This window comes from Colius striatus, chromosome 1, assembly GCF_028858725.1.
Source record: "Colius striatus isolate bColStr4 chromosome 1, bColStr4.1.hap1, whole genome shotgun sequence".
Classification (NCBI taxonomy): domain Eukaryota; kingdom Metazoa; phylum Chordata; class Aves; order Coliiformes; family Coliidae; genus Colius; species Colius striatus.
Genome location: NC_084759.1, coordinates 86,554,043 through 86,573,250, shown reverse-complemented (window position 1 = coordinate 86,573,250; position 19,208 = coordinate 86,554,043). Strand labels below are relative to the sequence as shown.

General features: G+C 32.6%; 1 protein-coding gene across 1 annotated transcript in view; it reads left to right on the top strand.

The window, feature by feature from the left end:
- CFAP47 (cilia and flagella associated protein 47) overlaps window positions 1-19,208 on the top strand; it is a 278,645-nt gene that overhangs the window by 106,889 nt on the left and 152,548 nt on the right. The window contains 7 exon segments of the mRNA XM_062004443.1: window positions 574-736; window positions 1,405-1,493; window positions 3,500-3,586; window positions 10,086-10,162; window positions 11,602-11,747; window positions 17,730-17,838; window positions 18,398-18,624. Of these exon segments, the coding sequence (XP_061860427.1) occupies window positions 574-736; window positions 1,405-1,493; window positions 3,500-3,586; window positions 10,086-10,162; window positions 11,602-11,747; window positions 17,730-17,838; window positions 18,398-18,624 (898 nt within the window).

Below are 19,208 nucleotides of genomic sequence, written 5' to 3'. Positions count from 1 at the left end.
GCAGTAAAAACTCAATATTTTTCTTTTTCTGTCTAAATAGTTCCTTTTATTACAACATTTTAAGGTCCTCTTAGGCAGAAAATTGAAGTACAACAAAGTATTTGGAAAGAAACAAATGACTTTCTTTCCTACCGCTCTCCCCTTACAAAGACTCAAAAATATAGTCCAAAATGACATTTCTGAGTCACACTTTTTTTCCCATTTAAATTATTATTTTCATTACTTCTATTATTACTAATGTTGCTCTTTATGTTGTTGTTGTTATTCCTAGGGGACAAACAAGTATAAATGTGGAATTCATTAGTCGTTTTCTGCGCCCTGCTGAAGCAGTGTTGCTACTGATCTCAAAGACTGTGGGTGGAATAGGTGGTGCCACGTTAACTTTCTCTCTGAAATCTGAAGTCAAGCATATTGAGTCTGCTGTAAGTTTATATGTGTATGATTAATATTTTAAAAAACAATATTGTTTATTATTATTGTATGTTATATCAAAAGAAAGTGAACTGAAGTAAGAATAGAAATGTTACCGTCATGATTACCCTTTGTCCTATGAATTTTTGTTTCTGATGTTAGCTTATATATACGCAGAGAAAAGCCTAGAGGAGTACCTAACATTTCTAAGGATACAGATCACACTTAAACCCTGAATAAATTTTAAAATTTTATACTAATTGCTCTGAAAATAAAAATGGAGGCCTTTCAGCAAATAAATACTTTTGGAAAGTCCATTATGGAGGTGACCTACTGGTTTTCTTTGTCACATATAGATGGGCTGGACAATTTTATTACATGTTGCTAGATTTATTTGTGCTTTTTAACTTTAAACAGTCTGTAGATTTAAAGTATATCCCAGAAATAGTCACAGTGGAGATAGGCATGTGGGATCAAGCATTCTTTTAACAGGTCTAGATAGATCCTCTTCTGAATTTAGGTGATGTTTGTGCGATTTTCTCTTTTTTTTATATATCTATATAGACCATATTATACCAGAGCAATACACACTGCTGTAAGAAAAACAGTTTGAGGCAAGAGAAAAAAATAGAGGACATGGAAAGATAAGAAGGAAAAAAGATGATAACTTGATTCTGGGCTTGTGCTATCATTTGAAAGAGTGTGTAAAATGTGTTGAAATGCCTGATTAAAAAGAAACAGGCTTTTACTGTTCTTTGCTGGGAGGTGGACTAGATGATCTCTGAAGGTCCCTTCCAACCCCTACCATTCTGTGATTCTACGATTCTATGAAAAAAGCTTAACATTTAAATCTTATCAATTTTGTGGTCATCGGTGGTCAAACACATGATACTATTCTTCTTTATAATATTTTCCTGCTTCTTTATGTGTTATACATGAATGTAGTTTTGCAATTTTTTTTCATATTCGTATGAATCTTTTGTTCTCTTTTAGAATATATTAAAATGCAAATCCCCATGTTATGAGCTGAAGAAAGTTACCCTAGATGTTACTAATCCCTTCAGAACTGATGGCCTATTCAGGTATACAATGCTGTAAAGCCAAATCTGTAATAATAATACAGTTTTATCAGCCCTTTTCCACATTTTTTTTCTACTTAAAAATATAAAATCTTAAGGTTAAATTATAGGGATTTCCGTTTCCAAAGTTGTTACAAATACTATGAAGTGAAAGCTATCATAATGAATAAAGAAGATAAATAAGCCTTAATTGAAAACCACCTCAGTGTAAGAATTAAAACCAGAACTTTAATCAAACAGAATTCATGAACCATGCTTGTGTTTAGCTAATGTTCAGTAGAATTCTAAAAGAAAAAAGTATGTTAATTAAGAGTTGGTTATTTTATTCCCCTGATCTACTTTGTCCCACTGTTTAAATTATTAAGCATCCAAGAGAAAAAAAACCAAAACATGCTTTTGCCTTGGGGCTTGCATCACTATCAGTTAATATAGTTTTTCATTTGTATTCATCATAGAAGTAAACACTGCAGTGTTACAAAAACTACTTCTCCTAATATCAAAGAAGTATAATGCTGTGCCTCTTTAAAATCTATTTGTGTGATCCGACTTCATATTTCATGTTTTGTTCATAGAGCTAATCATAGATTTATGTAATTCATTTATTTACAAGAACCATTTTCCATAGAATTTTTGTCTTGTTTTATGGGTCTATTTAATGTACATGTTTACATTGCAAATTAAGTTTCTCTGTCTCCCCCAGAACGGGTTTGATATAGACATATGTAACCGGATTGTGCTGTGGCATAGGCTTTGTATATGGAAATCATATCAGTTTACTTAACTTCTGTCTTTCTTTTAAGTCCTTGAGGTGGTCAGCAAGGCTGCCTACAATCAGTTATGTGATTGGAAAGAACAGATTAAAATGGAGCAGTAATTTAGTTTTCCTTATATAATTCAAAAGCTTCTTGACAGCTACTTGAAGTAATTATCAATTTAATCAATATTAAATCCAGTAATCAAAAATAACAGATTCTTTGTATCATGTTTCCAATGTGTTTGAGCTATCTATGGTTTTATAGGGATGCATTGCTTAGTTGCAGGTAATACTAGGAAATGAACTTGTGATACCAAGGAAGTAGATTTTTCACAGAAAGATGGGAATAAAATCTTAAAACTAGGTGTAAATTGTGTTACAATTTAAGAAATGGACCATTTAAGAATTTGAGAACCTCTTAAACTTGTGTCAAATATGTAGCAAATGTCATATATTTCCAAAAGATATAAATTCTACACCCTTAATGAATCCTTGCCTAGCATTTGGATATTTGTTGGATGTCACCTATTTTAGCAACTAAGTAACGTTTTCTTGTTTTTACAATTCCTAGCTTTTAATACTCATGTATACACATATATTGTAATGATTCTTTTATGTTTTTACTTTATTAAGAAAAAGATACTTGCTTAAGTATTGGTAGAATACTTTTAAAATTATTAATTACATTTCTTTGTGAAATAAAGCAACTATTTCTGTCATCAAAATAGAAGAATTTTTCCCTAGTATAAGATACAATAATAAGGAATGACTGTAATTATGATTTTTTTTTTAAATAGCAGATTCAATGCTCGGGCAGAGAATCAACTTATTATTATGTAAATTATCATAAATCTATTAAAAGTTTTAATTTAGATATGCAGCTAGTGCAAAAAAATATTTCACTGTGAGGATGAGGTAGCCCTGGCACAGGCTGCCTAGGGAGGTTGTGGAGTCTACTCCTCTGGAGATTTTAAAAACCTGCCTGGACATGTTCCTATGTGACCTGATCTAGATGGATCTGCTTTAGTCCTGAACTGAATTATGAAAATACTTTCAGTTTTAAAATAAAGAAAAATTATTAAATAAGATTTTTTTAAAATTAATTTTAATTTTTTTACAGTACTTTTAAACTGTCTCAAATTAAAAATAATAAGACTCTTTACCAAACCTTTATTTATAAGTTAGAATAAACTGAATTTTGTCCCCATTCTGCAAGTTAAAAATGCAGTGATAACGTGTATTTGCCATATTCCAGGGTCATTTTGCTGGAATCCACAAATTACTTCATGCAACCAGAGCAAGTATATCAAGCCAGGCAAGTAAAGCAAGAGCAGACTTTCAAGTAAGTTCTAAATGGCAATGAGAATTCAATAATATATTGAATTAAACAATTCTATTAGTGTTACCTCTTTGTGTATAGTTGGATGTGTATCCATTGTAAAGTATTATAGGTTCGGAAACGAAAATATTGTAGAATTATGTAACATTTTAAAAACACTTTGCAAACAACTTACTCAAATAGGGAAGAAAAGATAAAAACTGTGTAAAGTATAAGAATGTGTGTAATATGTTGTTTGGAAGAAGTGTTAGGGAAAGCAGGATTGAAAGGTGAACTATTGATGCTGGCATAGGGGCAACCATCATGACTTAGGTTACTGAAATGCTGAAAACCAGTTAAATGCAATAGAAATAGTTATAATTATTGGAATAAATAAGGTATAATTATTTGAAAGTGCAGCAGTAAGGTCAAGTTTTTATTGATAAATAGGCAGTCTATAGAATTCTGGTTGGGCTGAAGTGTAAAATGTTACAGGTTCAGTAAGCTCCTGGAAATGCAGGAGCAGGATAAGGAGTTATTAGTGCAGATATATTCATACAAGTAAATGTAATTTTATGTCTAAACGTTATTACTTATCATATATTCTAACATAGGGAATCTGGAACAATAAGGAGAGTGCAAAGTAAGCATGGTGAAGATAATAAGTTGCCAAAGAATAAAATCCAGAGAGCAACTGGAGGAAGTCAATGAGGGATACAAATTAAAATGTATACTTAAGACTTATAGTCTTAAAGAAGATATGTCTGCCTTCACTGTCTTTAATTGTTAGACAATGAGACAAATACCAATACGTTTGGATGAACAGGCAGAAATCTTTGTGGCCATTGAAAAGAGAAGATGTAAATTAGAATCACTGATAGTCAAGGTTAAAGGAGAAAGAGAATCAAAAAGGTTTGAGAACTAAAATTTGTGTCTCTCTCTAGATGTGGGCCAGCATAGAGAAAAAGCTACCACAAATTTATAAAACAATGTTTGGATATTAAGAATTGCACTGTTTTAATAATTGACAGTTTAAAAACTGTATTTTTCAGCAGATGCTGAAGGTGTTAATTCAAAATCTTTTTGGTGATAGATTTTACATTTATATATTGGGCAATTTATTTGTAGAAATCCATTTCTCTAGTCTTCTGTCACTTCAACTAAGTTTTCTAATTGTTTATTCATTGAGCAGTGTTTATAATCATGAGATGGAATTAGATAGTAGCCATAACAGGCCCAAACAGAAGTCAGCTTTCAGGAAAGATAAACAAAGTCTAACCAGTCAGGTTTCTTTTAATAGAGGCTGTTTAGCTTTGAAAATACACTATCAACAACCCTCTCACACTACATGTGAAAAATACTCCAGCCCAGAAATACTGTTCAGAAAGAATACTATAGCCACCAAAACACTGTTACATAGACAGGTTAGGTAGATGCTGTTCTGTCCTGTTTGTGTCCTGTGGGCTGCACTGATTGCCAGTGTCCTGCTCACCATGTGTGCTACCATAGGGGCTGACAAGGCAGCTGGAGTGGGACTTTTTGCAAGTGCATGTAATGATAGGACAAGGAGCAATGTTTTAAATGGAAAAAGGGTAGATATAGAGATACTGTAAGAAGTTCTTCACTGTGAGGGTGGTGAGGCACTGGAACAGGTTGCCTAGAGAGGTGGTGGATGCTCCATCCCTGGAAATGTTCAAGTCTGGGTTGAATGGGCCTTACACAACCTAGTCTAGTGGAAAGTATTCCTGCCTGTGGCAGGGGGATTGGAACTAGATGTTCTTTAAGGTCTATTCAAATCAAATAATTCTATGATTCTATGAATAGGTGTGCAGCCAACATAACCACAATGGTTTTTGGACAAAACCTGCAGGTATGTTTAGCAAAGCCTGTATCCAAGGGAAAATAGCCATATCTATTTCATGTAAAGCATTTTAGAAAACAAAGAGTCAGGTTGCAAATACCAGGTAGTCTGATAAGATCTGTAAACAGCCTACTAAACAAATGTTGGACTGATTTGATTGGACATTGCTTCTGTTCTTATTTTTTTTCAAAATAGACATTTGGTCTTTTCCAAATGTAATTCAAAATGTGATGTAATGAAGGATCAATGTTCATATCTCTGATGTTATCAGTTCTGATGGGAAACTAAAATACCATTAACATGTGCCAGGGTAAAGGACTCCGTAAAAGCAAGAGAATAAATAAAGTGGAAAACTGTGTAACTGTTATTAAAAATTCTCTTAGGACAAACCAGTGATTTCGTAAAACTATATTCCAAAGTCTCTTGCAAAGGAAGAGAAAGTAATAGAGCCACTCTTGTAACTCCATCAACTGCAGATTTTACCCGTATATTGTACTTAGAGGTATTAGGAGCAGCAAATAGTTTGCATAGACTTATCGCAAGTTTAAGGTATTCTGCCTAATCCATTTCCCTATTTCTCTGTGTATTGAAAGGAGATATACTGAGACAAACTCAGAAGACCATGCTTATACATTCCTAGTATTAATTAAATTCCTTTCATTTTTATTAGTGAATGAGATGATACTTCTTTTTGCTACAGAAGAATATGACAATGTTCATGTCTTCTATAGTACAGTTTTATTTATCTTTCTCTTACTTATCTGCTGGTGCTTTGTTCGTTGGGCTGAGAAAAAATAAAATATAAAGATGTTGAATACCATGTCAATCAGTTCAATGAGCTTCAACTCTGAAAATAAGTCTTATTCAATGTATAGTTCACCCGAGTAAAGAAATGTATTCTACTCTACATGTTCTCAATGTGTAACATTGCAGGTTTTGAGAATGTCATTTTTTTCATAGTGATTTTTCTGCTGTAGTCTCTGTCTTTGCAATCATGACTTGGCTCTGTGAGTCAAAGATTGAAAGACGTGATGTTTTATATAAAATTTGTATTGTGTTTTTATGTGAGAGACTTATTTGTAAGTACAGAATAAATAGTATATTGTACTTGATTATCTCAGAGATGATTTTTCTTTCTGAAAAATGACCTTTAAGTATATGTGTTAAAAGGAATCTCCAAGGTAATGTATTCTTCTATGATTCTATGATAATTTTCCATGTCCATTTATTTTGTGATTTTTTTTCTTCACTCAGCAAGATTAAATATTTATTTTTCAAGACCCAAAAACTGTCAAATGCCATTTGTAATAATTGTTTACTGTAAGCTGGTTCATCAAATTTTACTGATAGAGGGGAATGACTATTACGTGTGGATAATATTAAAGCTGAAGCTGAAACTTGCAGTCTTTTTTTTAGATACATTACAGTGTAGTTTTCACCATGTGTAAGCTTTGTGCTCATTGTAAATTAAAAAAATCTTTCATAAATGGAACTGCTGTCTTAACCTCCTTCAACACTCATAGAAATTGTTTGTGTAAAATGATCAAAAAAGATATAACGCTATATGAAGAAAATATGATGATAAGAAACGCAATTTGCTTTGGGGAGGGCATGGGAATGAGCAAATATGTTGTTATAAGTTTTTGGATTTTTTTAAGAAAATCTGTTCATTTCAAATACATTTGAAAAGCTATATTTTAATAGAAGAGTTATGGTGTTTAGGTTAAGATTCACCCCCTTCACTGCTTTCTGAGACAAATCCTTCATTGCATTAGATTCCTTGTGAATGATTAACTGCACTTTTAGTGCATATAGATCATCCCTGTAGCTTTGGTGTAAAATTGCTACAGAGGGACAAGCTTTACTTTTCCTGGACTTTCTCATTGCCCTTTTTCAGGACTATAACTTTGTCATAATGAACCTTGCATGTGAACTAAATTAACTGAAGCAAGAAAAAAATTATTTTTGGTAGATATTGCTTGAGGAACTTCTCTTACACTTGATGCTTTCTAGCCAGATCATGATTTACATATTAACATGGGAATTTTACATCCCTAGTTCCTCATTGTGTGGTGTAAGTTTCCCAAATACTATCTCAAAGACCAAAGAGTAAAATTAACCTTTGTACAGAAAATCATGGAAAATGATGTTTATATTTATTCTATGAGCAGAAACATTGTAAGCCATAGATATAAAAGTAAATTTCAAGTTTTATTTTTGTATACAATATTTTTTGTGTAGAAAAAAATCCTAAAAATAAAAAAAGAGTATTTTAGATAAAAACTATTTTAGATAATTCATTTTTGCTCCAATATTAAAAAGACAATGATCATGATAACGGTAAATATAAGATGCCAAATTGTGTTTGTTTGAAAATCAGTACTGTAAGTTAAAGAAACTCTTTGTACCAGTTAGAGATAGTGGCAATATCAGGTCCATACTTTTAGTCATGAGATTGTTCTACTGTCTGTATTGGAATTTTTCTTAAATAATCCTCTAAGAAAAAGTTATGGCTCACATTTTAAGTAATTCTAGTACTGATAATTTGCTGCAGTTCATGAATCCCTGGTATCTAGAATTGTGGGATTCCAATAGGATTTTTTTTCTAATGGTTTAAATCTGGATCTTACACTTACTGAATTGAATTTGGATCACTTAACCTTTATTAGAGTTGGTGTAAAATTCATGCTTACTTAGCTTTGCTGATTATATTTGTTACAAAAAGGAATTTTACCTTAAATAACAAAAGAAGTAAATTTCCTGTTAAATTTCATAAATGTACTGCTGTCCTGGAGCTTTTTTAGGTTACATAACATTGTAAAAAGTCATCCCAATTTTATAATAAGATGAGTTGTGATATTTTTTTTTGCTAATATAATATGGCAGTCTGACTTAAAAAATCCAAAAAACCCAAATAAATAAATATGATTTTTTGTGTTATAAGAGTTCATTTACGAAACTAGATTTGTATTTAAAAATCTCTAGGGAAAACATGCAGGAAATTGTCTTTGAATTTATTATATATTTATAGTAAATTATAGATCAAAATGTCTATCTGTTCCTTGTGAGTTATGCATACTCATGAATAGCAGGGAGAAGGATGCCAAATCAATCCACTATATCGTCCATTGTATACTTCATCATCTGAAATCCCAGATCATAGTGAGGTTAAGTACCTTAGATATTTTACCACAATGCATATGTTTTGAATTGAAATAGTGTGTCTAGAAGAATTTATTTCAAATACTTAAGTTAGAAAGTTGCATTTAATAACAAACTTTTCTAGTTATTTAGAGAAATTTTTACTGTTGAGATATAACAGTAAAAGTCCTAAAACCTTGATTATTTTACATTACAAAAAGAAATTATGAAACGTCTTTTAAAGTTAATGATACATCACACTATGTAAGAGTTAGTAAAATGGTTGACTTGAGGATTATAAAATTTAGTTTTTCTAAGATTTTAGAGTATTTTATTATTTTAGGAAATAACTAAAGTTTCTGCATTTATAAATATATCTAAATGAAATATATTTTAAAAATAAAGTAAAAATAGCCTTGATAAATGTTCTATTGACTCTGCTTTCTAGGGTGGATTAAATATAGAACTTTAAATAAAGCAATGAGCCTTTAATTTCTTTTACTGTTGAACTTCCAAGTAATGAACTTCCTGGGCATTTCCAATTGAGATCCACAGCTTACTTTCTCTATTTGTAAAAGTATTATGAAGTAGACAAAGAAGAGAAAAGAGGAATAATTAATTGCAACCACAGTATGTTACATTTTAAATAATCTCCACAGGTAAAATTTTCTAAATTGGAGGTGAAATGCTAATGTCTCTGAGGCCAAAAAACTGCAGTTGCACTGAACAATAAATAACAACAGCAACTGAAATAAAAATATTTTAATTGGAAAACCTGAAATAAGATAACATTTCAACAGTGTTGTATTTCAGAAAATGAAAGATATTTTAGCTTTATTAAACATTTGTTGAACTGACTTTAGTGAGAGTTAGAAAATTTGTGGAGAGTAAGAAGTTTAGGTGAGAGAAGATCTAACCTCTGAAGTGTGTTCTGATAAGGGGCAAAGGAAGACTGTTGCTTTTGCAAATCAGTTTCTGTATCTGAACTGAATTTAGTTATCACATATTTAGATGTATTAAATGTATTTCTGTAGAGTATTTTTTTGGGAAAAAAATTGGAAAGACTGAATGGAAGGCAATTGAGAGCCTTCAGGGGAATACAAAGCCTTACCACTTACCATATGATGTACAAGGGAACAATCTCCTTAGGATATTGAAATTATAAAGAGAAAACTGAGACTAAAGTCCCCCAAAAGTGTTATTGGTCAGGAATACTTTTGTCTGGAAAGATGTCATTGTATTTTATTTAACATGTAATTTTACTTATTTGAGTATTGCAGAAATAGTATACTGAGTAATTGATGGGAGTAAGTTCTGGCTCTGCTGTAAATGTGCTAACTAAATAAGGGGTGATAGTTAACATTATTGCCAAGTAGATGGTTCCACAATGTAGTTTAGGTTGGAGTATTTTTGCTTTCTTGAAAACTTTTCCTTTTCTGCTATTTATTCATAAAAGGAGAACAAAGCTATCTGTTAGAAATATCCAGCTTTATTGTTTTCATTTTTATTTTTTTCTTTTAGCTCTGAAAATAACATATTAAATTTTAAAAATGGTGCACTGCCTGAAGATCCAAATGAAGAATATAACTTAAATTACAGTAAGTACTTCTGTGCAATACCTCTTCCATCACTACAGTAGAAATTAGATTATCCACGTAAGCATGATTTTGATATATAAAATATTTTCAGTAATTATTATTTATGAGTATGCTCCACTATTATTTATAGGAGAGTTTATCTTCTGATATCTTTAATTTAGTGAAATGATTTCTAAGGTTGCACTAAAGTCTTAATGAATTTATCATTTAGAAAATGAAACATATTTTTCTTCTTTTAAGGGCCCGTGGCCTGGCTTCATGCAATTATGATTTAAAGCCTTAGCCATTTACCTAACTTGTTTTTGTAAAATTTACTTTGGTGATTGATTTAACTTCAGTGAATCCAGAAAGAAACTGAAGAGGAAGGGTTCTCACAAGTCTGAATCAGTCTGCTCCACCCTTTGATGTATTTTGTGTCAGGAACACTTGAACAGGAGAGAAGTCTGGGAGTTAGTGCATTACTTAGTAAAAAATTAGTTATTGTAAGGGCCACCTTACTCTATTTGATGGAGGGATAAAAATGGGACTTCAGTCCTGCCAGTGTTTTCTAATTTTGGTTTTTTGTTTGTTAGGTTTTTTGTTTGTTTGGTGTTTTCAAACATAAAATTCATATTGCATTTAACTTGGGGTTAAAGCATGACTAGTGGGAATTTTTCATCTTATTGTTTGGGAAATGGGGTTATGGGGAGAAAACTTATGTGGTGTCTATGCCTTTTTCCATCTTGGTTCTTGATGATTTTGAGTTCAATTTAATTGGTCAGAGTTTGGCCCTTATGAAGATCTTATGTGATCTTCACTCATTTCTGTTGCCTTTGCCTTCACTTCAATTCTTAAGTCTACTGATCTTCCTAGAAACCTAGTGGTTGTAAGGTAATCCCCACTATCAAAATATGCTTAGCAGATCTGAAGCATACAGTGAGAAAGTAGTCAGACTGACAGATTTAACCCTAAGATTCTTAGTGTCACGAAGAAAGCACTTTTTACGCATAATGCTTTTGTGAAAGTAACACAAAGAAAGTAAGCTTGCCAGTATTACTTTTCATCCATTCTGGAGGATTTCAGACTATACTATAGTTACTACTACTGAGAGCAAGATTGTTTAAATGGTAGTGAACTGTACTTTTCTTTCTGGCAGTAGTCATTTGCTTTTGGGCTGTACATCCTTAAAGAATTTTTAATGGTGAGTCTGTCTCTTTTCCTGTTTTGTTTCAGTGCACAGAATAAAAACACAAGTAGTTACAAAGTGTTTAAATAACACAACATGCAATATTGCAGCACATTTACACAAGTGTAACTGTAAATACTGATTACAAGTGTGTCCTACATACCCATTACTATGGGATACTGTATACAGTATCCTTATATTTAAACTCAGGCAGCTACATTATTTTACAATCCTTACTATTGTATCTAAACAACCATTTGAACTTATTTAACAGCTGACCAATCCAGCCTCCTACATGAGTTCTTCAGTCCAATGGAAAAACTGTTCTTGGAAGGGAGAAGTTCTGCAAGCTTAGATATTCACTTCCTCCCCTTTAATCTAGAAAAACGTTACTGCACTGTCATTCTGGCTAATGAACTGGTAAGAACAGAAAGTATGTTCTGTGAGTGGTTTTCATGTGATAAGAATCAGGATATGTTTCTAATTATGTATGAATAGGGTAAATTAATATAAAAAATGGTTATGTATGCATTTTAAGGTATTTTTTTCACACATACAATTATAACACTGTGATATATGTGCTATCTTGGAAATGAAAAACTTATCTCTTTCATTTTTTGTTAATACAATATTCTTGTAATTCATAGACAAAAATGTTGCTTAAGAAGTTGAGCAGAGATTTATATAAGATTACAGGCTTCAACTAAGAAATTAAAACCAAAGTTTACTGCCCTTTTATCTCTACATAATTAGAATGATATTTCTATGTTACTTTTCACTGTAAATTCATTATAACTATAAATAATACTGCAATGAATATTACCTTGGTGGCTTTCTAGGCACCTCAGCTTCAAAACAATTATAGAATTTAAATCATTTTTCTTGATGTTGGAGCAAGAGTAATGCTTTTGATTGTCATTTGGACAGGGAAAGTGTAAGATCTTTACTGTACTGCTCTCTGTACCTTTCAGAGAATCTAGGATATGCTGTCAAAGTAGAATAATAATAATCTTCCTTGCTCTGTCTATTTTTAATTTTTTCTGACAATCCGAATTGCGTTCAATCCTTGTCACCAATGCAAGTAAAACTTTTGAAATAGATTGTACATGAATACTGACTCCATTGCCTTTCAGTTTCTCTTGAGTCATGTAGCCTCGATTTTGCCATATATACTAAATTGAAATTGATTTCATCAAATTACCAAGACCTGGTTTTGTCCTGCTTTCAGAGATTAAAATTTGCACAACAGCTTCTTTGATGTTCCTGTAATCCTTTGTCTTAATGGTCACAATCTTCTTATTCCTGTATCTTTAATCCATCTTTTCACCTCTTTAACCTCTCTGCTGTGTTTTGTCTCTAGCTGTCAATATTTTTCAACACCCTATTGTCTTTCTAGTCTTTTATGTCTAGTTGATCTCAAGGCTTGCATTCTGCTTCTTTTTTTTTTCATAATAATATCTCTGTGTTTCAACTTTTCCTCTGTGTAATTATATGCATCTGTCATTCTATCTGCCACTTTGTCATCATTTGTAACATCAAAACAGAATGACTTATTCTTTTTCTCTCGGATGTTCTCAGCTTCCATATTTTTCACTACTATAGAACAACAGACTACTGCTAGTGTTTAGGGTTTGTATGTTTGGTGTTTGTTTCTGTTGTTTAACCAGGACTTGCCACTTGGCCCATTTATTTTTATCTTGCTTTTAAAGGAAAGTAAGACTAATAAAATCATGCCCAAGCCTGTCTATCTGACCTTGTTCAATATTTGAAATCACTGACTATTTTTTAAGAAAGTAAGCCATGTGTCTGTAAGTTTTAAGGAATATATAGTTCACTTGAATTTCTTGAAAATTAGCAGACAGATAAGAGGCATAGTCAAAGCCTACCATAAGAAAGTGAGCTCAACCTTACGGACACCAGGGAATCATCCACAAAGAGGCTGTATAAATTTCCTCATGTCAGAGAATCATTCATTATTGTGAATCGTTCAATGAAAAATCCATCCAGGGCTCAGCATCAGTCAAAAAGAGAAATTATTAGGAAAGAAATAGGTATCAAAATGTGAAACTTCTGTATATCTTTCTAAAGAGCTATGGTATACTCACCTTGAATACTGTGTACAGTTCTAGTCACAAGAGCAAACAATATAACAGGCATAGTAGAAAAGAAACAAAGTTTATCAGGTTGTAACAGTTTCTTTATAGAGACAAATATATACACCCCCATAATTATACCATATATAATTCATTGTATATGAATTATTATTCTTTTTCTATCAATTTTATTTATTATATAAATTTTGTTCATGATATATGATTAGTAAAGTAATCCTGTAATGAAAAAGCAGCTTTTTAATTGATATGTTAAATAAATAAGATTATGAATAGTTTCAGAAGTCAATAGAGAAACAGAAAGAATACACAAATGAAACCAAATGAAGTAGCTTTTCATACACAATGTTTAACATGTAACTCAGCTATTGTAGGACACTTTGGATCCTAAAAGTGGTAACTAGTTCAAAAGATATTAGATAAACTCATGAAGCTTAGATCCATCAGTTTTATTCAATGAAATATCTATATGCAGTCTCTAGGTATAGGAGCAAATCTGAGAAGAATCTTCACAGAATCACAGATGCACAGAATCTTAAGGATTGGAAGGGACTTCGAAAAATCATCTAGTCAAACCCTCCTGCCAGAGAAGGACCACCTAGAGTAGGTCACACAAGCACTTGTCCAACTGGTTTTTTAACATCTTCAGAGAAGGAGACTCCACGACGCATCTGGGCAGCCTGTTCCAGTGCTCCCTCACCTTCACAGGGAAGAAATTCTTGCTTGTATTTCTTTGGAACCTCTTTTGTTCCAGCTTGTACGCATTGCCCCTTGTTCTATCATTGGACATCACTGAGAACAGCCTGGCTTCATCCTCCTGACATCCACCTTTTACATATTTGTAAACATTAATGAGATCACCCCTCAGTCTCCTCCAAGCTAAAGAGTACCAGCTCCCTCAGCCTTTCATCATAAGGAAGATGCTCCACTCCCTTAATCGTCTTGGTGGCCCTGCACTGAACTCTCTCAGGTAGCTCACTGTCCTTGAACTAAGGGGCTCAGAACTGGACACAATATTCCAGATGCAGCCTCATGAGGGCAGAGTAGAGGTGAAGGAGAACCTCTCTTGACCTATTTACTAACCACAGCTCTTCTAATACATCCCATGATGCCATTGACCTTCTTGGCCATGAGGGAACATTGCTGGTTCATGGTTATCCTCTTGTCCCCGAGGACCCCCTGATCCCTTTCCCCTACTTGCTATGCTATTACACTTTTCTCTGCTATTGGTATTGCCTATGTTTATTTTTTTATTAGAAGCAGAAGTATACACCCTGGATGAGAAGAGAAGGCTCATGTTACACTAGGTATAGAGCCTGAAAACTAAATAGTTTAATGAAGAGATGGGAAATGGAGGCATATTAATGGGGGGAAAGCAAATCTAAGACATGTGGTCATAGCTATGGGACGGTTATGCTTCAGCTTGAAAGGGAAAATAATATTTCTGTCAGCCTGTGTTGCCTCCAGTGGTGATGTAGTAATACCTAAATTTAGACATCTAGGTACTAGCCACTGCTCTTAACAAAGAATTAGTTGACCTTATAATAGTAGGAAACATGAATGCCTCAATCACTGCTATGCCCTGTATGGTAACTATTTCTGGAACACCTGATCCTTTTAGGTTAACTGAGTAGGGAGGTTGCATTTAAAGGTGTTGAAAGTGCAAAATGTTTTATATGTAGCACTTCATGACAGAAAATGAAGACTTGTCCCGATAATTGGTATAATTTGTAAGAAAACTGTTTGGTAAATGTCCTAGGGAAAGATGAAACTGCAAGATAGCTAGGATGATTTTAGAGCTGTACAGTAATGGCACAGGAAGAAACTGGCTTGCTTAAATATTATGTAGAAGGATGTAAGATTTCTATCATATCATTATTTAATTGACAAACAAATATAGCTGCCATGCTGTACAATGATCAAATGGCTTCATACAATAATGAAGTATGTATCATTCAAATATGGATATAATAACATGAACAACTTGTGATGTCAATGATAATAATTTATAAAGCCATAGTTTAAGACTGCCAGTTGAGACTTTCTCAGCTAAATATCCAATATAAAATGAAATGATTTATTAAGAGAACACTTTTCTATCTGTTGCTCTTAGTTACTGACTTGTGTGAAGAACTGCAAGTTCCTAGTAGCTTTATGCTCTTTTAAAATATCAGTAGTTCAATAGCTATTTTATTAAGGTTTTTTATTAACAGTAAACCCTACAATATGTTGATGCTGTCCTGTTTGCAGCTAATGGAAAATGGAAATATTAAGTATTAAAAACTATGAGAATATTAGCTAAACTATTCAAATGAAGTAAAATAATTCTGTAACAAAGAATTGGGGAAAACATCAGTAGAAATAAAATAGCATTTGCATTCCATGGAGATAAAAAAGCAAGCATTCTTCAAAGTGAAGAGGGAAATGGGGAAGTTGGTTACTACCTGTAAGCATATTGGTGTCAGCAGTGACAAGAAAAGTAATTGATAGTAGAATGGCATCCTAGCAACCAGTAGCTTCATGAAATTAGTTGTATATGCTGTGAGCTTGTTACTAGTCCTTATGGAGTCAAATCACTGTGTCAAATAGAAATAATTCCTGTTTAAATTGGTTCCCAGGAGTGGCTATTAGTTTGTGTGTGTGAAATCAATTTTGCTGTAGATTTCTTTAATCCTTCTCAAAGAAGATTTGTCTGAACTCTTGAATCAAGGAAGAGAAGAAAATGCCATCAAAGTTGAATAACTTTCCTCCTGCTGAATCAGAAACATAATTGCAATGTTTTCAGCCTTAACATAAATATCCAATGAAACTATGAATAAAGGAAAAATAACAAGCAGGCTTGTCTGATATAATTGATGAATATTAAAGGGAAAACATTGCACTGCTTGGCAGATGGATGAAATTGTAATAATATAACACTTTTTTTCTGTAGTGTCCAGTGGTATAACTAGGGGTAATGGACAAAAGCTAGAACACAAAAAAGTCCATTTAAACACAAGGAAAAACATTTCACTCCGAGGGTGAGGGAGCCCTGGCACAGGCTGCCCAGGGACAGAGTGGAGTCTCCTTCTCTGGAGGTTTTCAAAACTCACCTGGATGCGTTCCTGTGTGGCCTGATCTAGGTGGACCTGCTTGAGCAGGGCGGTTGGACTAGATAATCTCTAAAGATCACTTCCAACCCCTACCATTCTATGATTCTATGAATTAAATTATTTCCTTAATTTCTGGAATGAAGAATAAAATGCATAATATTAATTTTTAGGGCAGAGTTTTATAGAATGTGGTTTATAGGAATAAACAGATGACCTTCCGTGAAGATTGTTTCACTTGTTGCAGCAGTTTTTGATCCTTAACTTGCAATCAGTATCACTGAAGTTGTGCAAAAGAAGTTGTGGTAAACAAAAAGAAGTTATCAAAGCAATTGTAATATATCTGTTAAATCTGTTGCCTAGGTCAGATAGATACATAGGTACGTAATTTAGATATCTTCTTAGTTTAGGGATGTTCTAATTGTGGCCTTTATAATTTGGAATATTTTAGAGAGTTTTATTTTTTTGAAAAAATACCTTTGTGCCTTTCATTTTTAATTTATTTGTTTGATTAATCTATGATTCAAACTGTTATTTCTCTGCTAATGGATTTACGCTTTCCTATATTACAAATTATTGTCTTCCTTTGTTCTAGGTCATGTTTATATTTACTTTCAAGTTTCTGTAGGTTTTCCATTACTTTTTATTACTTTTGATTCAACAATTTAAATTTCTTAGTTATATTTCTTCTTAATGGAGAATTTGTACATGATGGTAGCTTGCCTTGACTTATGCTCTTTTTTGCCCTTGAGATAAACGTTTCAGGCTCAAAATCAATGTAAACTTTTTAAAAAAAGAATTCTTAACAGTGATGACCAGTTAAGCAAGTTCATGAATATGTTTAAATTTTATGTAGCTGTAATACATAATTAGAATTCACTTAACTGCTGTATTTATGGGTCAGGGTATCCTTATTCAGTTAAATAATGTGAGGAGCTGGAAAGGATTCAACTCATTGAAATGTCTTGACTTTTTTGATTTAATATTCTCAATTAAAGGTATTAATTTTTGTAGCAGGTTTTGAAACGGTACTTTCCATTTATTTAAACATAGTTTTAAAATACTGAGTTTCCTGAATGTGTAAAATTTTGAACAAGTCAGTTCTTAAGTACTGGGATATCTTTTTATTTTTAATATTTTGTCATCTGTTCTGTATGAGTTGCTTTCTGAATTGCGTCAATGTGTATGTTCTTGTGTTTCAGATAGGAGAATTTGTGTACTTGATAGAAGGAACAGGTGATATACCTTTGCCTTCAGCGTTACTTCCAATGGATAGTCCAAATGTTTTGCATGTTAGCAGTACATTAGAAGGTAAAGTGAATAAAAAATAGTAAAATAGTGGAATAGAGTAAATAATTATCTTTCACTATCTATTTTCTAGTTCCCATACATTTTTTTAAAAAAATTAAATATATCTGGTAAAAGCGGTTGTTTATAGTGAAATGTAAGAAACATATTATAGTGTAACTATCAGTTATTTCTTTTTATGTTTTCCAACTGATTATTAGACATCTTCAACTTTCTTTCATTGTTTTCAAAACGGTCTACATAAATACTTTTTCATAATTTCTCTTCTAATTCAGAATATAGGTTGTAGCCAGATGAACCAGTACAAGTTATCTTTACCTAGAATTCTTCTAGTGTTAAAACACATGAATTTCTTATGCAGCATTGTGATTTTACAGTCAATCTAACACTTTTGTGTTCAAACAGCCAGTGATAATCTGCAGTCAGTCCTGTTTCAGCAATGCTGTAGCTATAATTCGAAACAATTGCTGGCAGCTTCTTTTAGAGGGGATGTAACATCATCTAGAGTGATAAAAGAGTGGCTGTGATATGTAGGCATTAAAGATTTGTTTTTATTTAACAGGTCCAAGTGCAGTAGAGCCAGTTTTATATTTGAAATGTGGTCTTACTCAGACTCTTGAAGAAAATCTGAGGATTCCATTGATCAATGAGTCAAGAGAGAGGGCTCTGGCCATTGCTGCACAACAGCAGATGTCAACTCTTGAATATGAAAGAAGAAAGATCACAGGGACACTGCAGAGCAGTAGTGTTCGAGCTGCAACTGCATTGTTACGGCTGTCCAGAGCAGAGGTGAGAAACACAATAATCTGTTACTGCAATTATTTAGTTGTTCTTGATTTGTAGGACGGAATTTTTTAAGTGACAATGTGAAGTTATGTTTTTTCTCACATTCTGTAACCTGACAGTCCCAATTCCCCTCAGCTACCACAGTATTTTACATGTTCGTTCTGCAGCTGCTTCCTCACTCCAGGCAATTAAGAAGTGCTTCCTTTAAGAAATCTTGGCTGCAGTTAAAAAGAGCAGATATGTTACTTGAGTTAACTTCTGAAAAATGGAAAAGTGACAGAGTAGATTTAATTGTTTACATGCTTGTAGTAGAACAGGAATTGTAACTTTGTAACCTAAACTAAACTAAGTTATTTTTTGATTATATACAGTTGGATGCCCATTGCTGACTGATTTACTTTTTTTAATTGTTTTTAATGAAAAATGTTAGGAAAGTTCAGAAATTTATTTTTTAATTATTCTAAAAAAATATTTTCTAACAGTTGTGAAAATTTCTTACCTCCTGAATATTTCATTAATTTTAATAATTCTAAAAAAAATTAGGTGGTAGGTAAGAGAATATTGAATAGAACTCTCTGCTACTGTTA